A 20401-nucleotide genomic window follows, 5' to 3' on the forward strand; every position below is an offset into this window, starting at 1 on the left:
CATATCGGTTGAAAAAAGAGAAAATCTGACATTGCCACATCAACCATCAAATTAACATTTGACATTTATCTTTTGACATGTCCTTTGGAGATGCTCTTATATTAACATTCCACAAATTGTTGAATAAACCTCACATACTAAATACACCCAACATTTGATTTTTCAATGAAAAATTATCTTAATATACCCCCACATACTTCCCCATAATATCCTTACACCTCACATTCTCAATATACACCTTATATTTTCTACATGCATCCCATCTTTTCTATACACTCTACATTTCTCAAATCTTATAAAGCGTTTAATTTGGACAAAAAATGCTGACTGGAATTTGAAAAAAAAGATGCCGCTTGGGATTTAAAGCATATGTGGGTTGTTTTCAATTCCACCATTAAAACCATGTCGTCTCTTTTTAATATTTGGTGATAATTTTAGGTGTTTAATTCTTCATGTAATCGTTGTGATCTCTACAAGATGAATACGAACATAGAAGTTTGAATAACGCATCAAAAGCAAGATAAAATAATTATTGATGTCGTCAAAATCACTAAAACAATAAAAAATATGAAGTCTTACCTCATGTGAAACTTCGGAAACATCGATTTCGTGTTTCATTCGTCAAAAATAATTTTTCTCAATCAACATATTTGTAGTTATTTTGATACTTGAAGAAGATAAATAATACATTAAAAGTGATCTGGAGTGTAATTAGAAATATTTTTTTTTTTAAACATAATAAGGTCAAAATTGTCATTGTATAGTAGGGTAAATAAATAATTTAATATTAATTTTTAATGTGGGGTGCTAATATAAAAAGCCTTTATTTACCCTACTATGCAATGACAATTTTGATCTTATTAGGTTTACAAAAAAAAAATTTCTAAATACACCTTAGATCACTTTTAATGTATTATTTATCTTATTCAAGTATCAAAATCCCTCTAACCAATGAAACTACAAACATGTTGATTGAGAAAAATTATTTTTGACGAATGAAACACGAAATCGATGTTTTGGAAGCTTCACATGAGGTAAGACTTCATATTTTTTTTTTATTGTTTTAGTGATTTTGACGACATTGATAATTATTTAATATTGCTTTTGCTGCGTTATTCAAGCTTCTATACTCGTATTCATCTTTTAGAGATCACATAGATTACATGAAGAATTAAACACCTAAAATTACCACAAAATATTAAAAACATACAACATAAGTTTTAATGGCGGAATTGAAAACAACTCACATATGCTCTAAATCCCAGGCAACATCTTTTGTCAAAATTCCAGTCAACATTTTTTGTCCAAATTAAAAGTTTTATAAGATTTGAGAAATGTGGGGTGTATAGAAAAGATGGGGTGCATGTAGAAAATGTAAGGTGTATATTAAGAATGTGAGGTGTAAGGATATTATAAGTAAGTATGTGATGTGTATTAAGATAAATTTTCATTGAAAAAACAAATGTGAGATCTATTTAGTATGTGAGATTTATTTAATAAATAATTATGGAATGTTATTATAATAAGCCGTAAATAAATTATTTAATATTAAACTTTAATATGAAGTGCATTTAACATTACTTGGAATGCTAATATAAAAGCCTTTTTTATTTCTGTAATCCTGCCTTTCAATTCATGGAAAGAGAGCGCAATCTCTAAAAAACTGTGAAAACCAAAGGCAGTTTAGAGAGAGAAAGCTAGAGAGAGAGACTGCCGAGGGTTTTCTGTTTGGTCATAGTGATTTAGCCGCCCTGCAGCGCCTGAGCGACAGAAGGCGAAGAACCCTAATTGCTGAGGGGGATACGTATAATTTGAGAAGGGGCTCATCGGAATCGAGGGTGAGTTTTTTCATTGATGCTCTTCGGCGGTGGAGCTGATGGTTGGAAATGGATCGTGTTCGCGGAGGCTAGCGCCGGTGGCGGCGGCGGCGGTGGTGGGGGGAGAAGCGGTTCGCTCATCGGCGGCGGCGTCGGTGGCGGAAGCGGCTTCTGGTCTTGGACTGCTTCCTCCAATGTCGGCTTAGCCGTCGCCGTCACGGCCATGGCCGGTATCGCCTTGGCCGCCACAGTCGTCTACTCTCGTAGGTAAAGCAAACAAACAAAAATTCCCAAAGAATTTACTGAATCGAAATCGAAATCCCTAGATTCGTTGTGAGTGCAAAACCCTAGATTCTTCAATAGCTTGACAGATTGATAGGTAGACAAAAAACACACAAAGATGATTACGCATCAGAAACAACCATTAATGAAAGCCCTACGGCGGATTCACACTTCTTCTAATCCACCTCCACCGTCGTCAAATTCCACATCTTCACCGTCGTCGTCATCGTGGATACATCTACGATCGGTTTTGTTAGTCGTTGCTTCCTCGTCTTCCTCACCAGTTTCCACTGATCGGTGAGTTTTCACTGTTCCTGTTCTTGCCCCATATCTCTGTCCCTTAAATTTGGTCCCTTTCAGTCTACTTGGTTACTTAGAAATTGTGTGAATAGGAAGAAAAGGTGGGATTTTTCTGTTTCATTTCACATTTTTTTAAGCACCAAAGGTGGGGTTTTTCTCATCTTTTATAAATTTGATATGTAATCCAGTTGATTCTTGTGTTGCGGAAACTGTCCTGTTCAAGTACTTATTGCCTAGTCTTCCCTTACTACTCTCCTGTAGTATTCGGATTCTGAATATTGTTTCCATGCATTAGATGTGGAATGTCGGAAATGAAATTGGGTTCGATTAGGCTTTTTGTGTCACAAATTTAGAGCTCCAGTTCTTCTGTTGTCTCTGATTCATTGAAAGAAGAATCTTCTTTGTGCGTTTCGTGTTTAGTCATAAACCTTGCACTGTCCAAAATTATTCTCTCTACTTCGGTGGCAATAGTTCTGTTGTCCTTTCGTGGTTGACCTTATTTTTTATAGGTGATTTGCACATTGTTCTTTCTTGATATCTTCGTTTGTCTTTTGTATACCACTTTGGTTTTTAGTTATGTTTGTTTTACTTATGCTTCCCGCAGTGAAATCTGATCACTTGTATTTGTCTGTCTTCAGGGGCAGTCTTAAATCACCTTGGTCCCGTAGGAGAAAAAAGCACGCCCTTCTACCAAAACAATGGAAAAGTTTATTTACACCGGATGGGAAACTCACTGATGGTGGTCTCAAATTTTTGAAGAAAGTTCGCAGTGGAGTATGTTATTGACTTTTGTCGGACCTATCTTCTATTTTCCATCTAATTGTGTTAGTTGTTGGCTTTTTTTTATCAATGTATGTTGTACAGCTGTTGGATATTAATCACTTACTTTCTCATGCAGGGTGTTGATCCAAGTATTCGAGCTGAAGTGTGGCCGTTTCTTCTTGGAATGTGAGTATTTTCTTCTCTATGCGATTGCTTTAATGCTTCAAGTTGTGTATCTGTAAATTAGTTAGTGTATGATTTCAAACTTGTTGCAGTGATGACTGTTTGGTTGCCTGGTCCTGGGGGATGCTTGGTCCAGGGAGCCTTGCAGGTGTCTGCTATGAATTATGATGAATTTTTTATCTACCCAGATGTACTTTGTCTTTTCTGGTGTGTCTCTATGCCGTGTTTTCTGAGTGCTTTGAATACATTCACGCATTGTTTGATTTTTCCTTGGTCTTTATGTACTTCCTCTGTGATTTTCCTAGCGCCTAAGATTTGGTACAATGAGGAGGGATGAAAAACCTCAATGTGTTTGTTTTAAGTTCCAATAGTTATTTAGGCCTGGACCCTCATGCATGGTACTATCTGTTTTTATGGATGTTTTAGTCGTGATTAACATGAGAACCTGCATCTGGGTGCATGGTGTTAAATTATGATAAGGAACTTGTATTTGTATATGTAGTTTCTTTTTCATTATTTATCCAGCCCAATTTGCTTTCTGGAGGCAAAGGTTGGACCTTTGATTCTAGTATGGCATAATGAAATATGGAACCTAATCTCAGTTGCCTTGTAGTCTCACAAGAAAAATGAACTTATAAAATGCTATTTTCCCTTTTTTGGATGCTGAAAAAAATTTACCTTGGATTTTGATACTGGCTGATTTAACATTGATTTGTTCTTTCTCAACAGCTATGATGTGAACAGTTCCAGGGAAGAAAGAGACTCTGTAAAAAACCAGAAAAGGTATTGTCTTTCAGTTCTTTGCCCTCTTCCTGTACGTAAATTTCATATGGCATATTCCTTGTCACGGTTCCCTATCTCTCTCATTTGCTTTATATGTGCATGTTCTTCTTCTTCTTCTTCTTCATCTTCAAGGTGTTCACACTTTCTTAATCACTTGCAATGCAGAAAAGAATATGAAAACTTGCAGAGACAGTGTCGCAGAATTTTAACACAAAGTGATAAGAGCTCGAAGTTGAAAGAAACTTCTGGTAACAGTAGCACTGAGAGCAGCGGGGATTTCAGTCAAGTTTTAGATTCTTCTGACCAAGGGGATGTTACAAGTGCCAGGAGGTACATTTCAACTGAGGGAGGAGACCAATTACCCAAGGATTCAGATAACCCTGTAGGCAATCAAGCTGTTCAGACTTCTGAATCACTTGAAGGAGATGGTGAGAAAAGTGGAGTCACCTGTGACGATCCTTATGCTGCCGATACGGAATCAACTTATTCTGATTCCTCTGAAGAGACTGATATCACTCGACCATTACTATCCACTGATGTTACTGAGGAAAACTATGTTGATGACAAGCCTAAGGAGAGCTCCTCTCTCTCCAATATTGAAAACAAGCCCAAAGTCCACTCAGCAGAAGATTTTGCCACATGGCAGAGGATCATCCGCCTTGATGCTGTTCGCGCAAATGATGAATGGATTATTTACTCACCATCACAGGCTGATGTGTCAGAGATGAAGGCACAAAGACTAGCTGAAAGTGTCGGGTTAAAGGATTATGATCACTTGGAGCCATGCAGGATTTTTCATGCCTCTCGCCTGGTTGGAATCCTGGAAGCCTATGCCATGTATGATCCTGAGATTGGGTACTGCCAGGGGATGAGTGATCTACTCTCTCCTATTATCTCAGTGCTGGAAGAGGACCATGAAGCCTTCTGGTGCTTTGTGGGTTTTATGAAAAAGGCACGGCATAATTTCCGACTGGATGAGGCAGGAATCCGGAGGCAACTTGGCCTTGTTTCAAAGATTATCAAGTGCAAAGATGTTCCTCTTTACAGACACCTGGAGAAGCTTCAAGCAGAGGATTGCTTTTTTGTGTACAGAATGGTGGTGGTTCTCTTCAGGAGAGAGTTGAGCTTTGAGGATACACTTTGCCTCTGGGAGGTAATGTGGGCAGATCAGGCTGCAATCAGGGCAGGTATTGCCAAGTCTGCTTGGGGAAGGATTAGGCAGAGAGCCCCTCCTACTGATGATCTCTTGCTCTATGCAATAGCGGCCTCTGTGCTACAAAGAAGGAAGACTATCATAGAGAAGTACAGCAGCATGGAAGAGATCATGAGGGAGTGCAACAGCATGACGGGCCGTCTGGATGTGTGGAAGCTTTTAGATGATGCCCATGACTTGGTGGTGACCCTTCATGACAAGGTTTAGAAACACCCAATGCTAATGCTAGGCTTTGATCTTTTGCTATCTCTCTCGCCCGCCCTCCGATTCTGCTTTTCGTTATTTTTATTTTTTTTGTTGTTGCACCTGGTGGGGATCCCTTTGAAAGCAAGGGATCTTTGGGATGAGTTTCGCACTTGCTTGAAACAAGCATCTGATAGGCAAATTCTGTATTGGAGTAAATTATGGGATTTACATATATAAAATGTATTGCTCGCACTCTGTTGCCCTTCAGAGTGACTGGCAGCAATTCAGAATTAGTAAATTCAGATCAACAAGGAGTGACTGGCAGCAATTCAGAATTAGTAAATTCAGATCAACAACCTTACTTTGATTTATGAACGAACTTTCTTCTTGAGTAAATTGTGTTTTTGGTGGCAGTGGTTGACAATCAGATGGTAGCGAGTAATGGAGTTACAATCTGACCCCGGTTGTATATTTCGTTGCATCTTTCTCGTCACGCATTGAGATATAGACACAATAGAAACAATCGGTTAGAAGGCAGATTCTCTTTGAGTTAAGATGTTTCGTCAAATTCAAATCTTGCCATTGGCATCTGATTCATGCAAAGCTATGGGTGTTACCCTCTTATACCACTCATAATTCAGTCCATTTTTGCAATGCTATAGCCTTGCAGTCGTCAAAAAAATCCATAGATCCATTAGATACTTCAAACTCAGAGTTTATGGTTTGTTCGGAGGAAACTTTTAGTATGGCATAACTTACTGGAGGACTTGTCTGAAATGGAGATGCTATGCGCGAAAGTTGACATACATGGTTACACGTGACGTGATGGGTTTGACATGCCACCTTGACATTCTTGTTTCCAGTAAGTCTCTTCCCATTCGTAGGGAAGCTCTCACAAACGGTGGTGCTATTCACACATATAATTTTATTTTTCTTACTTTCTTAATTTCAGGCTGTTAGATTGAATGAATCGAAGATAATTAAAAAAAAAAAATTAATCCGAATAAATTGAAGATGATTTCAGAACAAAAATTAGTAGGAATGTGTAGAAGACAAAATAGGATGTGTGAACAACACTCTCTAATTTATAATCTATTCGATTTAAATACCATTTAGCCATTAAGATGTATGGTTGAATTCTTTTTTTATTTTTATTTTATTTTTCTGATTTGAAAGAGTGATCCGAAGAAAACGTTGCAACTTGCCAAAATACAAATTTTTACTGTGTTATGAGTTGGTTACTTCAATTTAACTCCTCCGGGATCCGTACGGCCGCTTAATTTTTACTTTGCTCAAAGTCTAACTTTGAACAACGGATCTCTCTCTCTCTACGACCTCTCTGTAACTTCACAGTCGGATCACTCTTCCAAATCCGAGCCCTCCTCCGATCTCCCACAATGTCCACCACCACCGAACAACTGCACGTCCAGAACGGACTCGTACCAGATCCGACAACAAATCCCAAACCCGAATCCGAATCAGAGCCTGAACTCGAAGCTGAACCAGCACCGGCGCCGGAGCCCGAAATGCAACCGGAACCGGTGCCTGAACCGGAAGCTAAACCCGAGCCAGTGCCGGAGGCCGAAGCTAGACCGGAACCTCTACCCGAACACGAACCGGTGGTGGCCGATGCCGCGGATCCGAAGGTAAACGAAGTGGTCGAAGCCTCGATCCAATCACACAGCCCAGGAGCTGCGCATCCGGAGCTGAAGAAAGACGAAGGAAGCCGTACATTCACGATGAGAGACCTGCTTAGTGGCTTGAAAAATGACCAATCAAACGACGTCGTTAATGGTTCCAGCTCCCCTTACAGTTACAGGTCTACATTCCTTAATTTGAATTTTAAATTTTGATTCTTTTGGCCGTGTAATTGTGCAAAATTCTGTTTGTTGTGCTTGAATTTCGTTCAATGTGGAGAATTAGTTCAATTCATTATCTTCTTCTGCAATTCCCACTTTCGGGTTTTCGAATACTGGAATTCACATGAAGGAGGATAGATATTTGAACTTTGAATTGTTATGGTGGATTAGCATGTATCTATTTCGACGAAATTAATCAGTTTTAGTTGTGGATCAAATTATTAGTGAATGGAATTTGTGTTAGGGGCGGTAAAAATGTAAGTTTTGTATGGTCATTGTAATGGGTTAATGATGAAAATTGGAACATTAAATTGGGTAGCTCGATTTACATGTCTCTGCTTTTGACGAAAATGATCAGTTTTAATTATGGATGGTCATTGTAGTTGATCACCTTTGTACTGTATTTGCCAATTTGTGGGTTTGAATTGTATCAGTGACGAAAGCCCACAGGAGCAACACTCAGAGCAGAACAATGCTGCAATGGAGTTGATCAACAGCGTTACTGGTACCGATGATGACGGTCGGTCTCGCCAACGGGTTCTTACTTTTGCTGCTAAGAGGTATTGTATTCTTTGTCTTTCCTTCTTACTTGTCAGCTCGTAGGTAATAGTGTAATCCTATATTTTAGTACTGATACAAAGTTTAAGTTGTTTGCAATGTGCATGGTCATACTTCTCTTTTCTTATATTTCTTTTCAGAACTATGCGAAGTTTGCAACCGCATAATGTCTTTTGGGTGTTGCTTTCCTGGAATTCTTATTTGTACTTAAATTTTGTAGGTATGCTAGTACAATAGAGAGAAATCCAGATGATTATGACGCACTTTACAATTGGGCGCTGGTTCTTCAGGTTTGCGATACGGTCCTGTTTGATATTTGGTTGCATGTAATTATGGTTTCTGCTTATCAAATTTCAACCAGACGGCTTTCTCTGATATTAACTATTTCTTAGCAATGCAACTGTGAGAATGGTTTTAGTTTATATGGGTTTCGAGGCACCTGGTAGTAAAGAATAACGCACTGAAACTTTGTCTACCCCGGTGTGTTTTCTACACTAAATAACCCATTCTACATTAGCCAACGTTTTCCAACTCCCTATAGTCTATACATTAGTCAATATTTTCCACTTGGGTCAGATGCGTGGTATGAAAAAAGCTATAAGTACCTTCATTATGTTAGCTCTTTCCTCCAGTTATGCACCTTTAGATGTTTCAGCTTCTTTATAAATGCTTACATAACGTGAACTGTCACTTGAATATTTTTTTTAAGGACATTTTGTCTTCCTCTTAGGTGCACCAGTGTCAATTCAATTTACTATCTAAATGATCCTCATTTGGAACGCAGGAAAGTGCAGATAATGTTAGTCCAGATTCTACTAATCCTTCTAAGGATGCTTTGCTTGAGGAGGCTTGCAGAAAGTATGATGAGGCTACCCGTCTGTGCCCAACACTTCATGATGTATGTTTACATATCCTTTTCCAATATAATATCATCAAATAACTAGTGAAATTAGTAATCTTGAAAGTGCTATGATAGGGCACTTCAGAAGGTGTCTATATGTTTGTTGATGATCTTTCTATAATTTCTGATTAATTATCTCACTTGTGTGTTCTTCTCAAAAAAAAAAAAAAAAAAAAAAAATTTATCTCACTTGTGTGAGAGTGAAAATAATGCGTGATTATAACTTGCCAGGCTTTCTATAATTGGGCTATTGCTATCTCTGATCGGGCAAAAATGCGTGGTCGTACAAAGGAAGCTGAAGAACTATGGAAGCAGGTTAGACCATAATTTGAGGGCTTCAGCCTTGCAAGATAGAATTTACCTTCTTTTTTCTGTGTCTTAACTCTTAAGAAAAGTTGCTGCTCGTGTTAATTTCTCCTTCAGCTGCTGTTGTGGCAGCCTTACACTTGGCAGCTGTATTCTGACACTTGGAAGCTGGATATGACTTTAATATTCAAAATATAATAGCATAGAAACATGAGCAATTGCTGCTTTTTAGTTTTATTCTTTCTTTTTTTTAAAAAAAAAAAAAAAAAAAAAAAAACAAAGGCCTTAGGACTAGGTGATCTTTTGGAGGTTTTAGGAAATTAGGAGTTTGCTTCGTAAATCAATTTTACTTCTCCTTAGATGTGGTGGTGCTGGCATCAAGTGGCGATAGCTTTTATTTGTTTCTTGTCAAATCATAACCAATTTGATTTTTAATTCCTAAAGAAAAACATAGTCGAATAAATGAAGTGATTTTTACCACCCCTTGATTTGATTTGCAGGCTACAAAAAATTATGAAAAAGCAGTGTTGCTTAACTGGAACAGTCCCCAGGTATGACTCAAGAAATTGTTGTATTAGGCTTATTCCTGTTTCTTATGATATTTTACAAAAACCAACGTTATATACAGTTATTTAAAGAGAAACAGATTATGAAACCTTCTGACTTGATGAAAGGAAAAATGTACTTATTTGCGTTGTCTCCTTTGTTTCCTAGCACTAAATCCATGTCATATATTTCAGGCACTTAACAACTGGGGGCTTGCTCTGCAGGTATGTTAAATTGCATTAGTATTTGACTTTGATTTAACTTATTTTAGAAGAAATAATATCTTTTTGAATTTTCTCCTTGCTCGGCATATATATGTTACATGTCATCAACTCCAAATTGACTTTTTTATAAAACAATTATACAATTTAGGAACTCAGCGCAATTGTTCCTGCACGAGAAAAGCAAACAATTGTAAGATCTGCAATAAGTAAGGTACCAAATAATAATTTTTTGGAGATATCAGAATGATTGAATGAATGTGGATGGGAAACCAGAAACTTATTTTCATCTTTGAAGTGTTTGTTTCTCATTTATACTGTCATGACTTGTGTCACTTTCTTCTGGTGCAGTTCCGTGCAGCTATCCAGCTGCAGTTTGATTTCCATAGAGCAATTTACAACCTTGGAACTGTACTGGTTAGTTTGTTACTTATCTTAATAATTTAGGATAATATGGTACTCCATTCATAATTTAAATGGATTCTCGGTTTCCTCTATAGTGGATCAAGAAACCACTGGTTCTCTTATTTACTAGTCCCCTGAAACTTGAATTACCAAAACTTGGTTTTTTCTTACTTGCAGTATGGATTAGCTGAGGACACACTAAGAACTGGGGGATCTGGACATCCCAAAGAAGTTTCACCTAATGAGTTGTATAGTCAATCGGCTATCTACATTGCAGCTGCACATGCTTTGAAACCAAATTACAATGTAAGGTTCCCATTGTTTTCTTTCTCTATCAATTTGATTTGATATTTATTTGGAGAAAAGGACAACACTTAAGTGAGAGAGACATAAAATTTACTTGGTTTTATTTTTCCTTCTAGGTTGAAGGATATTCATTTTGATTTGTGTATGCTAAGTTTTTGTGTGATTAATTATTTACAGGTTTACAGTAGTGCCTTGCGGCTGGTGCGATCAATGGTAAGAACTAATACCAATTTCAATAAACCCCTTAGGATTCTGTATAAATACTTTTGGTCAGTTATGAGATTGGGTCTCTACCGGTTCTCCATTGTGAAGTGGTCCGTATGACAGTACCGTACATGATGTGCGTTCTTGATTATTCCATGATCTTCAAGACTTAATCTCCCAAATCTTTCAGTGGTCATAACTTGATGTCTGCTTAATCTAGTTGGTTGAGATATTTTTATTTGGTTTGCTTACATGACGATTTCTAATCTTTACAGCTTCCTTTACCATATCTTAAAGTTGGATATCTTACTGCACCGCCAGCGGGAAAACCAATTGCACCTCATAGTGATTGGAAACGATCGGAGTTTATTTTGAATAATGAAGGGCTTCAACAGGTAATCTTTATCATTTTCTAGTGTATATTAAGCGAAGAAAAATCATCTGCTCATTCAATTACTGAATTAGTTGTAGTGACTTTCCTTGCTTGTGCCACAAGTGTATTCTTTTTCTATTTGTTACTTATTTGTGTTCTTTCTGTTCATCTACCTCCTTTCAGCAGGTTAGCAAAAGTGAGGCAAAGAATGTACCCCAAGGCATGTCAGGCAGATCAGTAGAAGCAGCTATAAAAGTTGAGGTTCCAGATATCGTTTCTGTTTCAGCATGTGGTGATCTGACTTTACCACCTGGTGCAGGCCTTTGCATTGATACAATTCATGGACCCGTCTATCTGGTAAGGAATGCCCTTGGTAACAGATAAAATTCTTTATATGAAGAGAAGTTCTTTTGTTCTTTGTGGTGGCTACAAATCATAGAATTTTTTCGACCGTATATATATATAAAGTGAACTAAAAACATTGCATATGTATATGAAAAACTGATTCTAATGCGAATGTCCAACCTCCAGGTTGCTGATTCATGGGAATTCCTTGATGGATGGCTTGATGCAATCCGTCTAGTTTACACCATCTATGCTCGGGGTAAGAGTGATGTTCTGGCAGGTATAGTAACAGGCTAATTTAACGTAGTTTTTATTTTTCTTTTAATGTATCATCAGTTCCTTGATTTTGTTTCGAGTGATGTATAATTTTCCGATTAAGAATGACTTATTTGAATAAACTCTGTAAATTACGCATTTTTTGACACAACCAATACAATTTTTCTTTGCATAGTCAGATTTCACTCTGTTGAACCACTTTTTGTATCTCTTCTTAAGTTTTACCTCGGATTCCTTCGGTTTTCGGTGACAAGAATAAATTTTTATTGTGTAGGATCGGATACAACTTGCTACCATTCTTCCCTATACTAAATACTAATTGCTATGATGTGCCCTTTAGTTTTTTGTACCCATTTCTCACTAACCACAGATATATATATATATATATATATATATATATATATATATTTATTTATTTATTTATATATAAAGCGTTTTCACTCTAGGAACCCAAAAATTTCATGCACATTGGGGGTTTTACTTTGGCCAGAGCAAGAACCGATGCGGGGAGAGTCCACAACCCTTCGCCGCAAATCAATCCAGAAGCAACCGCCGGAACCAATAGCACAGCCTTCTTGCTGTTAATCTTGTGCCATACAAACACAATCAGACTCCCAAGGCACATGTCTATGGCAAAGTATGCCCCAACTAGAAATGGAACGCCCATGACCATCGGAAGTGGCATCCATTTTCCGATCTTCGGTGAAAAATCTCTGACTACGTTAACTAGAACCGCGAAAGCAAAAAAGCCATAGCAGAGCTGCAGGCAATGCTGAGGCAGCGCCGAGAAGCCTTGAACGCCTAGGATCGCCATGTTTCTGTAGATCAAGGCGTAAGGAGCCTTGAATTCTCCGTGCGGGTTTCCCACATCGAACGCCTTGTAGAATAGGAAGAAGCTGAGAGGAGCTGTCACACAGCCTAGTACAGTGCCAAGGGCTTGGCTCACAAACATTGCCCTGGGAGAGGTGAAAGTTAGATGGGCTGTCTTGAGATCTTGCATCAGAATACATGCCACGTTGACGACCGATTTGATGACGCCGCAGCCCGCAAGCCCTGCCACCACACCGTGCTCTTTTCCCGTCATTGCTGCCAGCACAAAGAGGGCAACTTTTCCATAGTTGTAGGACATGTTTAGATCGGTTAGACCAGCTCCATAAGCATTGCAGAATGCAAGAGATGGAGCAAGCATGTAGGCTACTATAACATAATACCATTTGAGCTCCGGGAACATCATCGGGATCGTGATGACAGAAATGATGGAAAAGACAACGTATCCGGCGACTGCAACCCACGTAGGGATGTTTTCGCTGAGGAAGATTTCGTTTTGTTTTTTTTCGATCGGCTTCACCTTGCCCTCGACATCTGCAGGGAGAAGAGGCTGATTAGCAAAAACTTCAACTAAAACAACACAGCACAGCAGCATAAAACAAAAGGAAATTAAGAGGCTGATTTTATTACCCAATTGGAGATTCTTGTTTTTCAATCTGACATAAATATTAACAATGGTGCAAACCAGAATCTTGACGAAATTGTAAAGCCCGTCACCAAGGATTAGGGCAACTGCGAGAAAAACCTTGTAACCATACAAACTCTTCATGTCGTTTTCGTCTAAACTCTCCGGGAACCAATGTCCTTTACGCCGGCCTATGAGCGGCCACAGTACACCGAAAGAGAGCACAGACCCAAAAAGTAAGGACAGGTTTACTAGATGTGAACATATCATGCCCGCTCCGACGAAGGTCATGCTGAAATCGAAGTAGAACCTGCAACAGATGGCGGCAAATTAGAAAGGATCACTAACAAAAAGCAGAAGCAGGGAGAAACAACTGAGTGATCGATTTTTCGTACGTGTTTTTCCAAGCTTGCAATCCGAACGTGGGGAATTGTGAGAATCCACATTCTGCTCTAGCACTGTAAAACCACTTGAAGAATCCCCACAGGAAGCTGACTGAAAAATACTTCATGAAGCCACGTACTTGCTTCCTGCAAATGATCATAACTTGGGTTGAGTTTTGCTTCTAATACGGCTTTTTAAGAGCAGATGTGGCATAACTACATTGGTTAGAGCGGATGTGCTCCCTCATATGCACCTAGTTTTAATATCATTTCTATTAAGAAATACATATATGGCTTTCAAAGGAGAGATAAGGGGAAGTGTTGGTAGATGTTTACTTAGCCATTTTATCTCCCTGAGTATGGAAGCCATTGATGAGAACCGCAGTTGCCAAACCACTTGGATAAGTCAACTTCAAGTCAACTATCATAATCTGTGAATAAACAAAAAATCCATATAAAAATCTACTTAAAGGGAAAAATAAACCATATTTATCTCCTTGAAATCTTCAGTTAAACAAGTAATTGAAGACAGCAAGGAGCTTGCAACTCAAGTGATTAACAACATTTCCTGATTAATCGGAGATCTTGAGTTCGAATTCTCAAGGGATTAACATTATTTACCCTAACCCAAAGGTCCTGAGTTTGAATCTTCCCAATATTGCTCGATAGTAACAAGATAAGAAAAAAAGAAACAAAGACTATAAAATCAGTACCTTTCTTAGAGGAATCAAGGCAAAAAGGCCAACAAAACAGACTAGAAAAAGGAAGCCTATCATCCAACCAAGCCCAGGTTCCTTAACAGCAGTTGCAGGGTTTCCTTCTGTGTTCACACCGGACAGCAGATATGTCTTCTTGTTTAATCCCAACAAATAAGACGCAAATCCACCTGTTTAACAAAGAAAGTTTAAAGTTATACAATGTTTAAGAAACATTAATTTACAAATTAATATAACATATAAAGAAAAATAAAAGTACCTCCCACAGCAATACTATAACAAGCAACTGCACAAGTCTGAATCATAGTATTCTCCTGCCGAGTGAAGGGTTTCGAATTAAATCCCGCCTTCTTGAGCAGGTTCGTCCACGTTCTGATGAACACGAACGCGAGGAGAGCAGCAGAGACATTGAGATTAGGAACAATCCCAGTTGTGAGATTTAGCTTCATGGCTATCACACTGTACACCATTCCAATCACTATGCTTGCAACGACTCCTCGGAATGTTAGCTGCTGTGTCCATGGAAGGATTGCCCCAACCGGCCCCTCGGATTGAACTATTGTCTCTTCTTCCATGTCATCCCTCTCTATCTCCTTCTTCCCCCTTGCTTCCAGCTCCATGTTCATGGCTTCAAAGTCCTGTTGCTTGTTTGTCAGGCAATGGGAACAAAAAGAGAGTTTCAAAGGGAATCCATGCATGAAATTACCTTTTTTTTTTAATGAATAGAAAGAAGAGGATGCAACACGAGAACTTCTTAGGAGATCACTCATGCATGAATGTACCCTTGAGTTGTTTTATTTTAGTCCTCTCTTTTTCCGATCCTCGAGCTCAAGACTAGACTAGCTTGGCTATGAAATTACATAATCTTGAAAAGTGGATGAAAATATTTGGTGCTGCCTATTGCAGTGAACTAGACAGAGAGAAAAAGGATGCTTCCTTGATGAATATATGTAGCCCACAAAGTGCAGATATTAGTACTTGGACGGATCTATCCTCGTCATTTTTCTCTGCTCACAAGCCTACAAATTCCAAAACCACATGAATATATCTTATCACTAGAAATTTCAGACTTGGTAGAAATATCTGGGGCTATAAATTTTTCCCGAAAAGTCCCGAATCAAAAAAATCCCAATCCCATATTGAAAAATTTCGTCAACCGATAATACCAAAATTTTTGGGATCAATACCAAATTGATCCCAAACCTTTTGGTTCGGGAATTGAGATTACATATTCAATAGTTCGAGAATCCCGAACCAAACCAATATATATATATATATATATATTTATTTATTTTGGTTGCATGCATATTGAATGTTGAATTTAAGTAGTTTGATAATAAACTAATTAGAAATAGAAGTATGAAATTAAGTAGTTTGGAACATCAATTTGACTTTGGTATAAATGAGTTGGCATTTCAATTGGTGTGAAATTTCAAATTAATATGAGATAAAAAACCTAAATTTCAATTAATATGAAATTGGGGAACATTTCGAGATACCAAAAGCCCAAATTTTAGCCCGCATTTTGGTTAATATGAGATAAAAAAATCTAAAATTTGAGATTTTTTTTTTATGCAAGCTAAATTTTAATTAAAAAACTCAAATTAATATGAGGTAAAAAACCCAAATTTTAGCCCACATAAATAAATAAAAAAAATCTCAAATTTCAACCGAAAAACTCAAAGGCCCAAATCCCAAAATCCAATCCCAATCCATTCCGAAATACCAAAAACATTTCGGGAATCCCAAAAATTAGGAATACCGAAATTTTGATACAGAATTGATCTTTGAATTCTTATCCTAAAAATTTTCGATTTGAGATTCGGAATCTCATTTTCGGTTTGGGATCTTATATAGAACCACTCCTAATATTTCATGTTATGGTCTTTGCTTTTATATAATTTCAACCACTTGCAAAAGTACCAACCAAATAAATAAAAACTTTTCTGAAATGGTAGGAGGGCAGAATCTGGAAGGAAGTGCTTGATATAGAGCAAGGCAAACGAATTAGAATATTGATCACAATATGGAACACATGATTTGGCTAGTTGATGGGAAAGACTTGCATACGCAGACATTTTATAACTTTCTCGCATATCCTGACCAATAATACAATATTTTATATATTAACTTTCTGCATGACATTATATTATTATCTAAAACTCGAGGATGAAATGTAAGTCTCTATCCTACTTCACAGACATTTGCCTTACTAGCTGACCTTATCATTGACCTTATTTCTCTTTCTTCTTTTTCACAAGGTGTGCCCTTATGAATTAGGATAAAAGTGTTGGGGTAGGACTGGTGATTTCCTCCCAATGAAATGACGTGGTTAAATCGGACCATTGGGAATCTGTAAGTTGTAGATTTGTGGGTCAAATCACCTCTTTCACAAGGTGTGCTTAGGGATGGACAATGGTTATAACGGGCGGGTAACCGAGGGTATTACTCATAACCGTTTAAGCCTTTATCAGCATAACTGTTTACCCGTTGGGTAATTGCATAAACAATTATATTCATACCCATAACCATTTATAAATAGTTAACTGTATTCATAACCGCATACCCATATAACCATAACCGGATACTCGCTTACTCATTTACCCGTTTACTATTTTTTACCCATTTACCATTTTTTTCACCCGTTTACACGATTTTTACCCATTTATAGGTAAATAGAAACAAAATGTTCATTAGCTGCCAGTGTGGACTAAGTTTATGTATGATGTGAGAATCCTAATCCGTTAAATTGGAATGTGGATCCTCTTCGGATCATTTTTGTAAGAATTATGGGGATTCTCAAATCGTGTCCATTCATTGTACATCGTGCGGCCATATATTATTTTAAATACTTTTATTTAGAGTTAAATATAAATAGTATCTGACGAAAACTGACCGCATGATATACGATAAACGGATACAATTAAATGATTCTTAAAATTCTTACAATGAGAATTCAGAAAGGACCGTCATTTGTTAAATTGGACCATTGGGAATCTGTTAGTCGTAGATTTGTGTGTCAAATCACCCTTTATTTAGTAGAAAATGATTGCTGCAGAAAAAAGAAAAATAAACAATGATGTTTTTTCAGCATGATTGGTTGATAAAAGTCAAGAAGATTCTCCATTATATGTGAAAACCTTACTTTCCATCACTCATAGTGTGAAAACCTTACTTTCCATCACTCATAGTGTGAAAACCTTACTTTCCATCACTCATAGTGCTTCTGTTCCACATAATTTCAGTGGACTGCGGACATGTGGAGCCATTGCTTGTTAACCTTCAACTACCTAGAGGATTTGTTTGGTAATGCTCAGAATTGTTTTGTTGAAGTGCTTTTGATAGAAGAACAACAAAATTATTAGTGAAAATCCAAGTGCTTTCTAGCTAAGTATTTGAAAGTGTTATTCTTGAGTACTTTTGTAATCCAAAAATACTTCTAAATTATTCTTCTAAAATTCACTAAAAGTGCTTCTTATTTAGAAACGATGTCAGCCATTTCAAAAGCATTGCCAAATAAAATACAAGTTTCTTATCAAAGTACATATACGTTTCGTTGATGCATAGAAACATATCAACAGTAAAAATTGAATAACCAGAGCCACAATCAAAACAAACACAGACATATACGTGAATCACCCATTTTTGACTTTGTCCACGAGGTTGTAGAGTGTTCTAATGAATAAATTATAAAGTTTCGTAACAAAGTACATATATGTTTTCTTGATGCATAGAACAGATCAACAATCAGAATTGAAACGCCAGAGCTACAATCAAGACAGATACAATGAATCAATGATATATGTGAATAACCCAATTTGGTCTTCGTCCACAAGGTTATATAGTGTTCTCATGAATAATTGATAAGATTACATCAAAGGAAAGTGAAATTACATTTCATTAAACATCAAAGGAAAGAGATCCGTATACATCTTTTCTTATTCAGCATACTTATATTTGTTTTAGGAAGTTTGCGTTTGCATAAGTCCAACTAAGAGTGTCCAAAAGAACAAAATGAGTTTGCGTAAATCATTTCCCTAGTTCAAATCCTGAAACTACTTATCAACTCAATATGTAACCTTCTAGATGAAAACACTAAATTCAACAATTAAGGGTTTTGTCCTCTATGTAAAAAACAATGGCCGTGAGTTGCTCACATACACTTTCCACAGCTATGCTTGTGGAATATTGCTTGTGCCGGCAACTGGCGTTCACACCAAAAAATAAAAGAATGAAACAAAAATGATGATAGATGAAATTAACTGATTGAAACTTCAGATCCCACATGATCAAACAAAGGAGTGAACTTTAATAAAAAACTCTCAGTACTGTTCACTTTAACGAAAAACTATATTTTTACACTAAAAAGTAAATCCTGGTACTATTCACTTTACCCTTTATTTTATCCTTATTGTTAAAATTCAAAATTTTCAAAATTTTTTCATTAGTTTTTCTAACAAAGAGTTGATGGTTAAAGAGTTTTTCATTACTTTTTTCATTAGTTTTTCCAAAAAAAAAAAAAACAACACATATGTCCATGGTTAAAGAGTTGAATTCTTTCTTAAAATCATGGACATATGAGTTGGTTTTTTTTTTTTTTTCCCTTTTTTTAAATAACTATTAAAATACACGCACGTTGAAATTTGGGAGGGAAATAGGTAATAGGCATGGCCCGATTTAAAGGTTTCAATATTGGAAAAGGTTCCTCGCTCGATCCTTTTTTTGAGGATTTTAAAAATCCTATGATCATGACTGTTTATTGTACATCATGAGATCATAAATTATTTTAAAATTTAAAATTTAAAATTAAATATAAATATTACCTAACGAAAACTGACCGCATAATGTATGATAATGATCACGGATCCCTAGGATCCTCTGAAAAAGCATCCATCGAGGATCCTTTTCCTTCAATATTAGGTATGCATGCGTACATCATCCAAAAGTTGACAAATAATAATTTGTTAAGATGTCGAGAATTACCAGCCTTTTTCTTTAAATAATCAAATATGTAGGAAAATTTGAAAACATGAAGAGTTTGACAAAGAGAAATGAAAAGGTGTAGTTTGGTTTGCATCTTTTGGAAAAATATTTTCTGCAAATTTTATATAGCGAAGCGAATTATGATTTTTCGTCACATATTTTAAAAGACATGTAAGAATATTAATATGCATATTAAGATCTGATTCGTATACATCAAAAGTTTATCTTCTTTCTATTTTCATCATTTTCAATTTTTTTTACGCGTTAACAACTACTAGGAACTAAATAACGCACATGTTAGTTTCTAGGAATAGTAAGTCATTTTGCTAGACTTACTCGAGTATTGATATGTATGTATGTATGTGGGATTTGCACACTTGGAAGTTGAAGCTCAAACTTTCTTTTTGGCACTAAAGAGAATGACATAATTTGCATATTATCGTTTTTACTTGATTTGTGATTGACCTTTTCTTTTAGGATTTTCTAGCAATGTGGGCAGGTAGAAGCCTTTGCGCACCACACTTGTTTAGGCTTTAGCATTTTTCTTGTTTAGCTAGCTTCTGAAAGATAAAAAAAGAGAGAGTGGGGTTGCAATCCATTAAAACCACAACAACAAGAACCACCACCATACCCTAAAAACCACCACTTTGTAAAGAAGATTTTACTTGACATTACCATAAACGCATGGGACCCAATTTTTCATAGTGATCATCACATTTTGTTTACATATCCGACACGGAGCTCTAAAAAACCATTCAGTTTATTCATGATTTTCAATTCTAACATCATGAAAAAAAGATGAAAGGCTGGATTGGTATTGCTGTGCTTTGATAAAAAAAAAAAAAAAAGACTACTTCTGTTGTGTTAAGAAAATAAGTAGGGATGGGCAAATGGGGGTATAGGAACCGCGAATTGGGGTGGGTAATCAAGATTGAAGACGGGTAAGGGCTGGTTCCTCATTTTAAAAAAGAGAAATAGGGCAGGGCGGGTCGGGCCTTCGAAAATTTAGGGGAGGGCCGGTTTCAGAAATATAGAAAAAC

At 36.9% G+C, this 20401-nt stretch overlaps 3 protein-coding genes across 10 annotated transcripts; 2 read left to right on the forward strand and 1 right to left on the reverse strand.

Moving 5' to 3' along the window:
• The first annotated feature begins 1586 nt into the window (after positions 1-1586).
• LOC137713055 (rab GTPase-activating protein 22) lies at positions 1587-5922 on the forward strand. 4 transcript variants are annotated; one of them, XR_015955575.1, is made up of 6 exons: positions 1587-2396; positions 3038-3173; positions 3298-3347; positions 4074-4127; positions 4293-5819; positions 5866-5922. XR_015955575.1 is itself a non-coding variant. In XM_068452292.2 (5 exons), the coding sequence occupies exons 1-5, from the start codon at positions 2218-2220 to the stop codon at positions 5545-5547; spliced, it is 1674 nt and encodes a 557-aa protein (XP_068308393.2). In that variant the 5' UTR covers positions 1601-2217; the 3' UTR covers positions 5548-5922. The 4 variants fall into 4 exon arrangements, 2 of the variants coding, with proteins under 2 accessions (XP_068308393.2, XP_088539983.1); XR_015955574.1 differs by having other exon boundaries at positions 1601-2084; XM_068452292.2 differs by having other exon boundaries at positions 1601-2396; positions 4293-5922.
• A 734-nt stretch (positions 5923-6656) lies between these two features.
• On the forward strand, positions 6657-12004 carry LOC137712622 (protein HLB1). 3 transcript variants are annotated; one of them, XM_088684075.1, is made up of 14 exons: positions 6657-7345; positions 7820-7945; positions 8164-8233; positions 8728-8841; positions 9076-9159; positions 9651-9701; positions 9891-9920; positions 10069-10131; positions 10269-10334; positions 10500-10628; positions 10806-10841; positions 11108-11227; positions 11389-11562; positions 11737-12004. In XM_088684075.1, exons 1-14 carry the CDS (start codon positions 6924-6926, stop codon positions 11845-11847), a joined length of 1596 nt encoding a protein of 531 aa, XP_088540201.1. In that variant the 5' UTR covers positions 6657-6923; the 3' UTR covers positions 11848-12004. The 3 variants fall into 3 exon arrangements, with proteins under 3 accessions (XP_088540201.1, XP_068307832.2, XP_088540202.1); XM_068451731.2 differs by having other exon boundaries at positions 6748-7345; positions 11392-11562; XM_088684076.1 differs by lacking the exon at positions 10069-10131 and having other exon boundaries at positions 6748-7345.
• A 62-nt stretch (positions 12005-12066) lies between these two features.
• Positions 12067-15429, reverse strand: LOC137712621 (metal-nicotianamine transporter YSL1-like). Of its 3 annotated transcripts, none has more exons than XM_068451729.2 (7): positions 15085-15387; positions 14638-15016; positions 14376-14548; positions 13999-14093; positions 13675-13809; positions 13285-13589; positions 12067-13188 (listed from the first exon to the last, which is right to left on the reverse strand). In XM_068451729.2, exons 2-7 carry the CDS (start codon positions 15002-15004, stop codon positions 12269-12271), a joined length of 1995 nt encoding a protein of 664 aa, XP_068307830.2. In that variant the 5' UTR covers positions 15005-15016; positions 15085-15387; the 3' UTR covers positions 12067-12268. The 3 variants fall into 3 exon arrangements, with proteins under 3 accessions (XP_068307830.2, XP_068307831.2, XP_068307829.2); XM_068451730.2 differs by having other exon boundaries at positions 15161-15299; XM_068451728.2 differs by having other exon boundaries at positions 14638-15429.
• Positions 15430-20401: the final 4972 nt, after the last annotated feature.

Source organism: Pyrus communis, chromosome 14 (assembly GCF_041283825.1).
Source record: "Pyrus communis isolate YQ-2024b chromosome 14, ASM4128382v1, whole genome shotgun sequence".
NCBI classification, from domain to species: Eukaryota; Viridiplantae; Streptophyta; class Magnoliopsida; order Rosales; family Rosaceae; genus Pyrus; species Pyrus communis.

Coding starts and splice junctions, on each gene's coding strand:
- LOC137712621 (XM_068451728.2), bottom strand. CDS start 15,148: ATGAGTGATCTCCTAAGAAGTTCTCGTGTTGCATCCTCTTCTTTCTAT. Junction 14,549..14,637: donor TTATAGTATTGCTGTGGGAG/GTACTTTTATTT, acceptor TTTGTTAAACAG/GTGGATTTGCGTCTTATTTG. Junction 14,094..14,375: donor CCTTGATTCCTCTAAGAAAG/GTACTGATTTTA, acceptor GTTTATTCACAG/ATTATGATAGTTGACTTGAA.
- LOC137712622 (XM_088684075.1), top strand. CDS start 6,924: ATGTCCACCACCACCGAACAACTGCACGTCCAGAACGGACTCGTACCA. Junction 7,346..7,819: donor AGCTCCCCTTACAGTTACAG/GTCTACATTCCT, acceptor GAATTGTATCAG/TGACGAAAGCCCACAGGAGC. Junction 9,702..9,890: donor TTAACTGGAACAGTCCCCAG/GTATGACTCAAG, acceptor CATATATTTCAG/GCACTTAACAACTGGGGGCT.
- LOC137713055 (XM_088683857.1), top strand. CDS start 1,855: ATGCTCTTCGGCGGTGGAGCTGATGGTTGGAAATGGATCGTGTTCGCG. Junction 2,085..3,037: donor ACAGTCGTCTACTCTCGTAG/GTAAAGCAAACA, acceptor GTCTGTCTTCAG/GGGCAGTCTTAAATCACCTT. Junction 3,348..4,073: donor TGGCCGTTTCTTCTTGGAAT/GTGAGTATTTTC, acceptor CTTTCTCAACAG/CTATGATGTGAACAGTTCCA.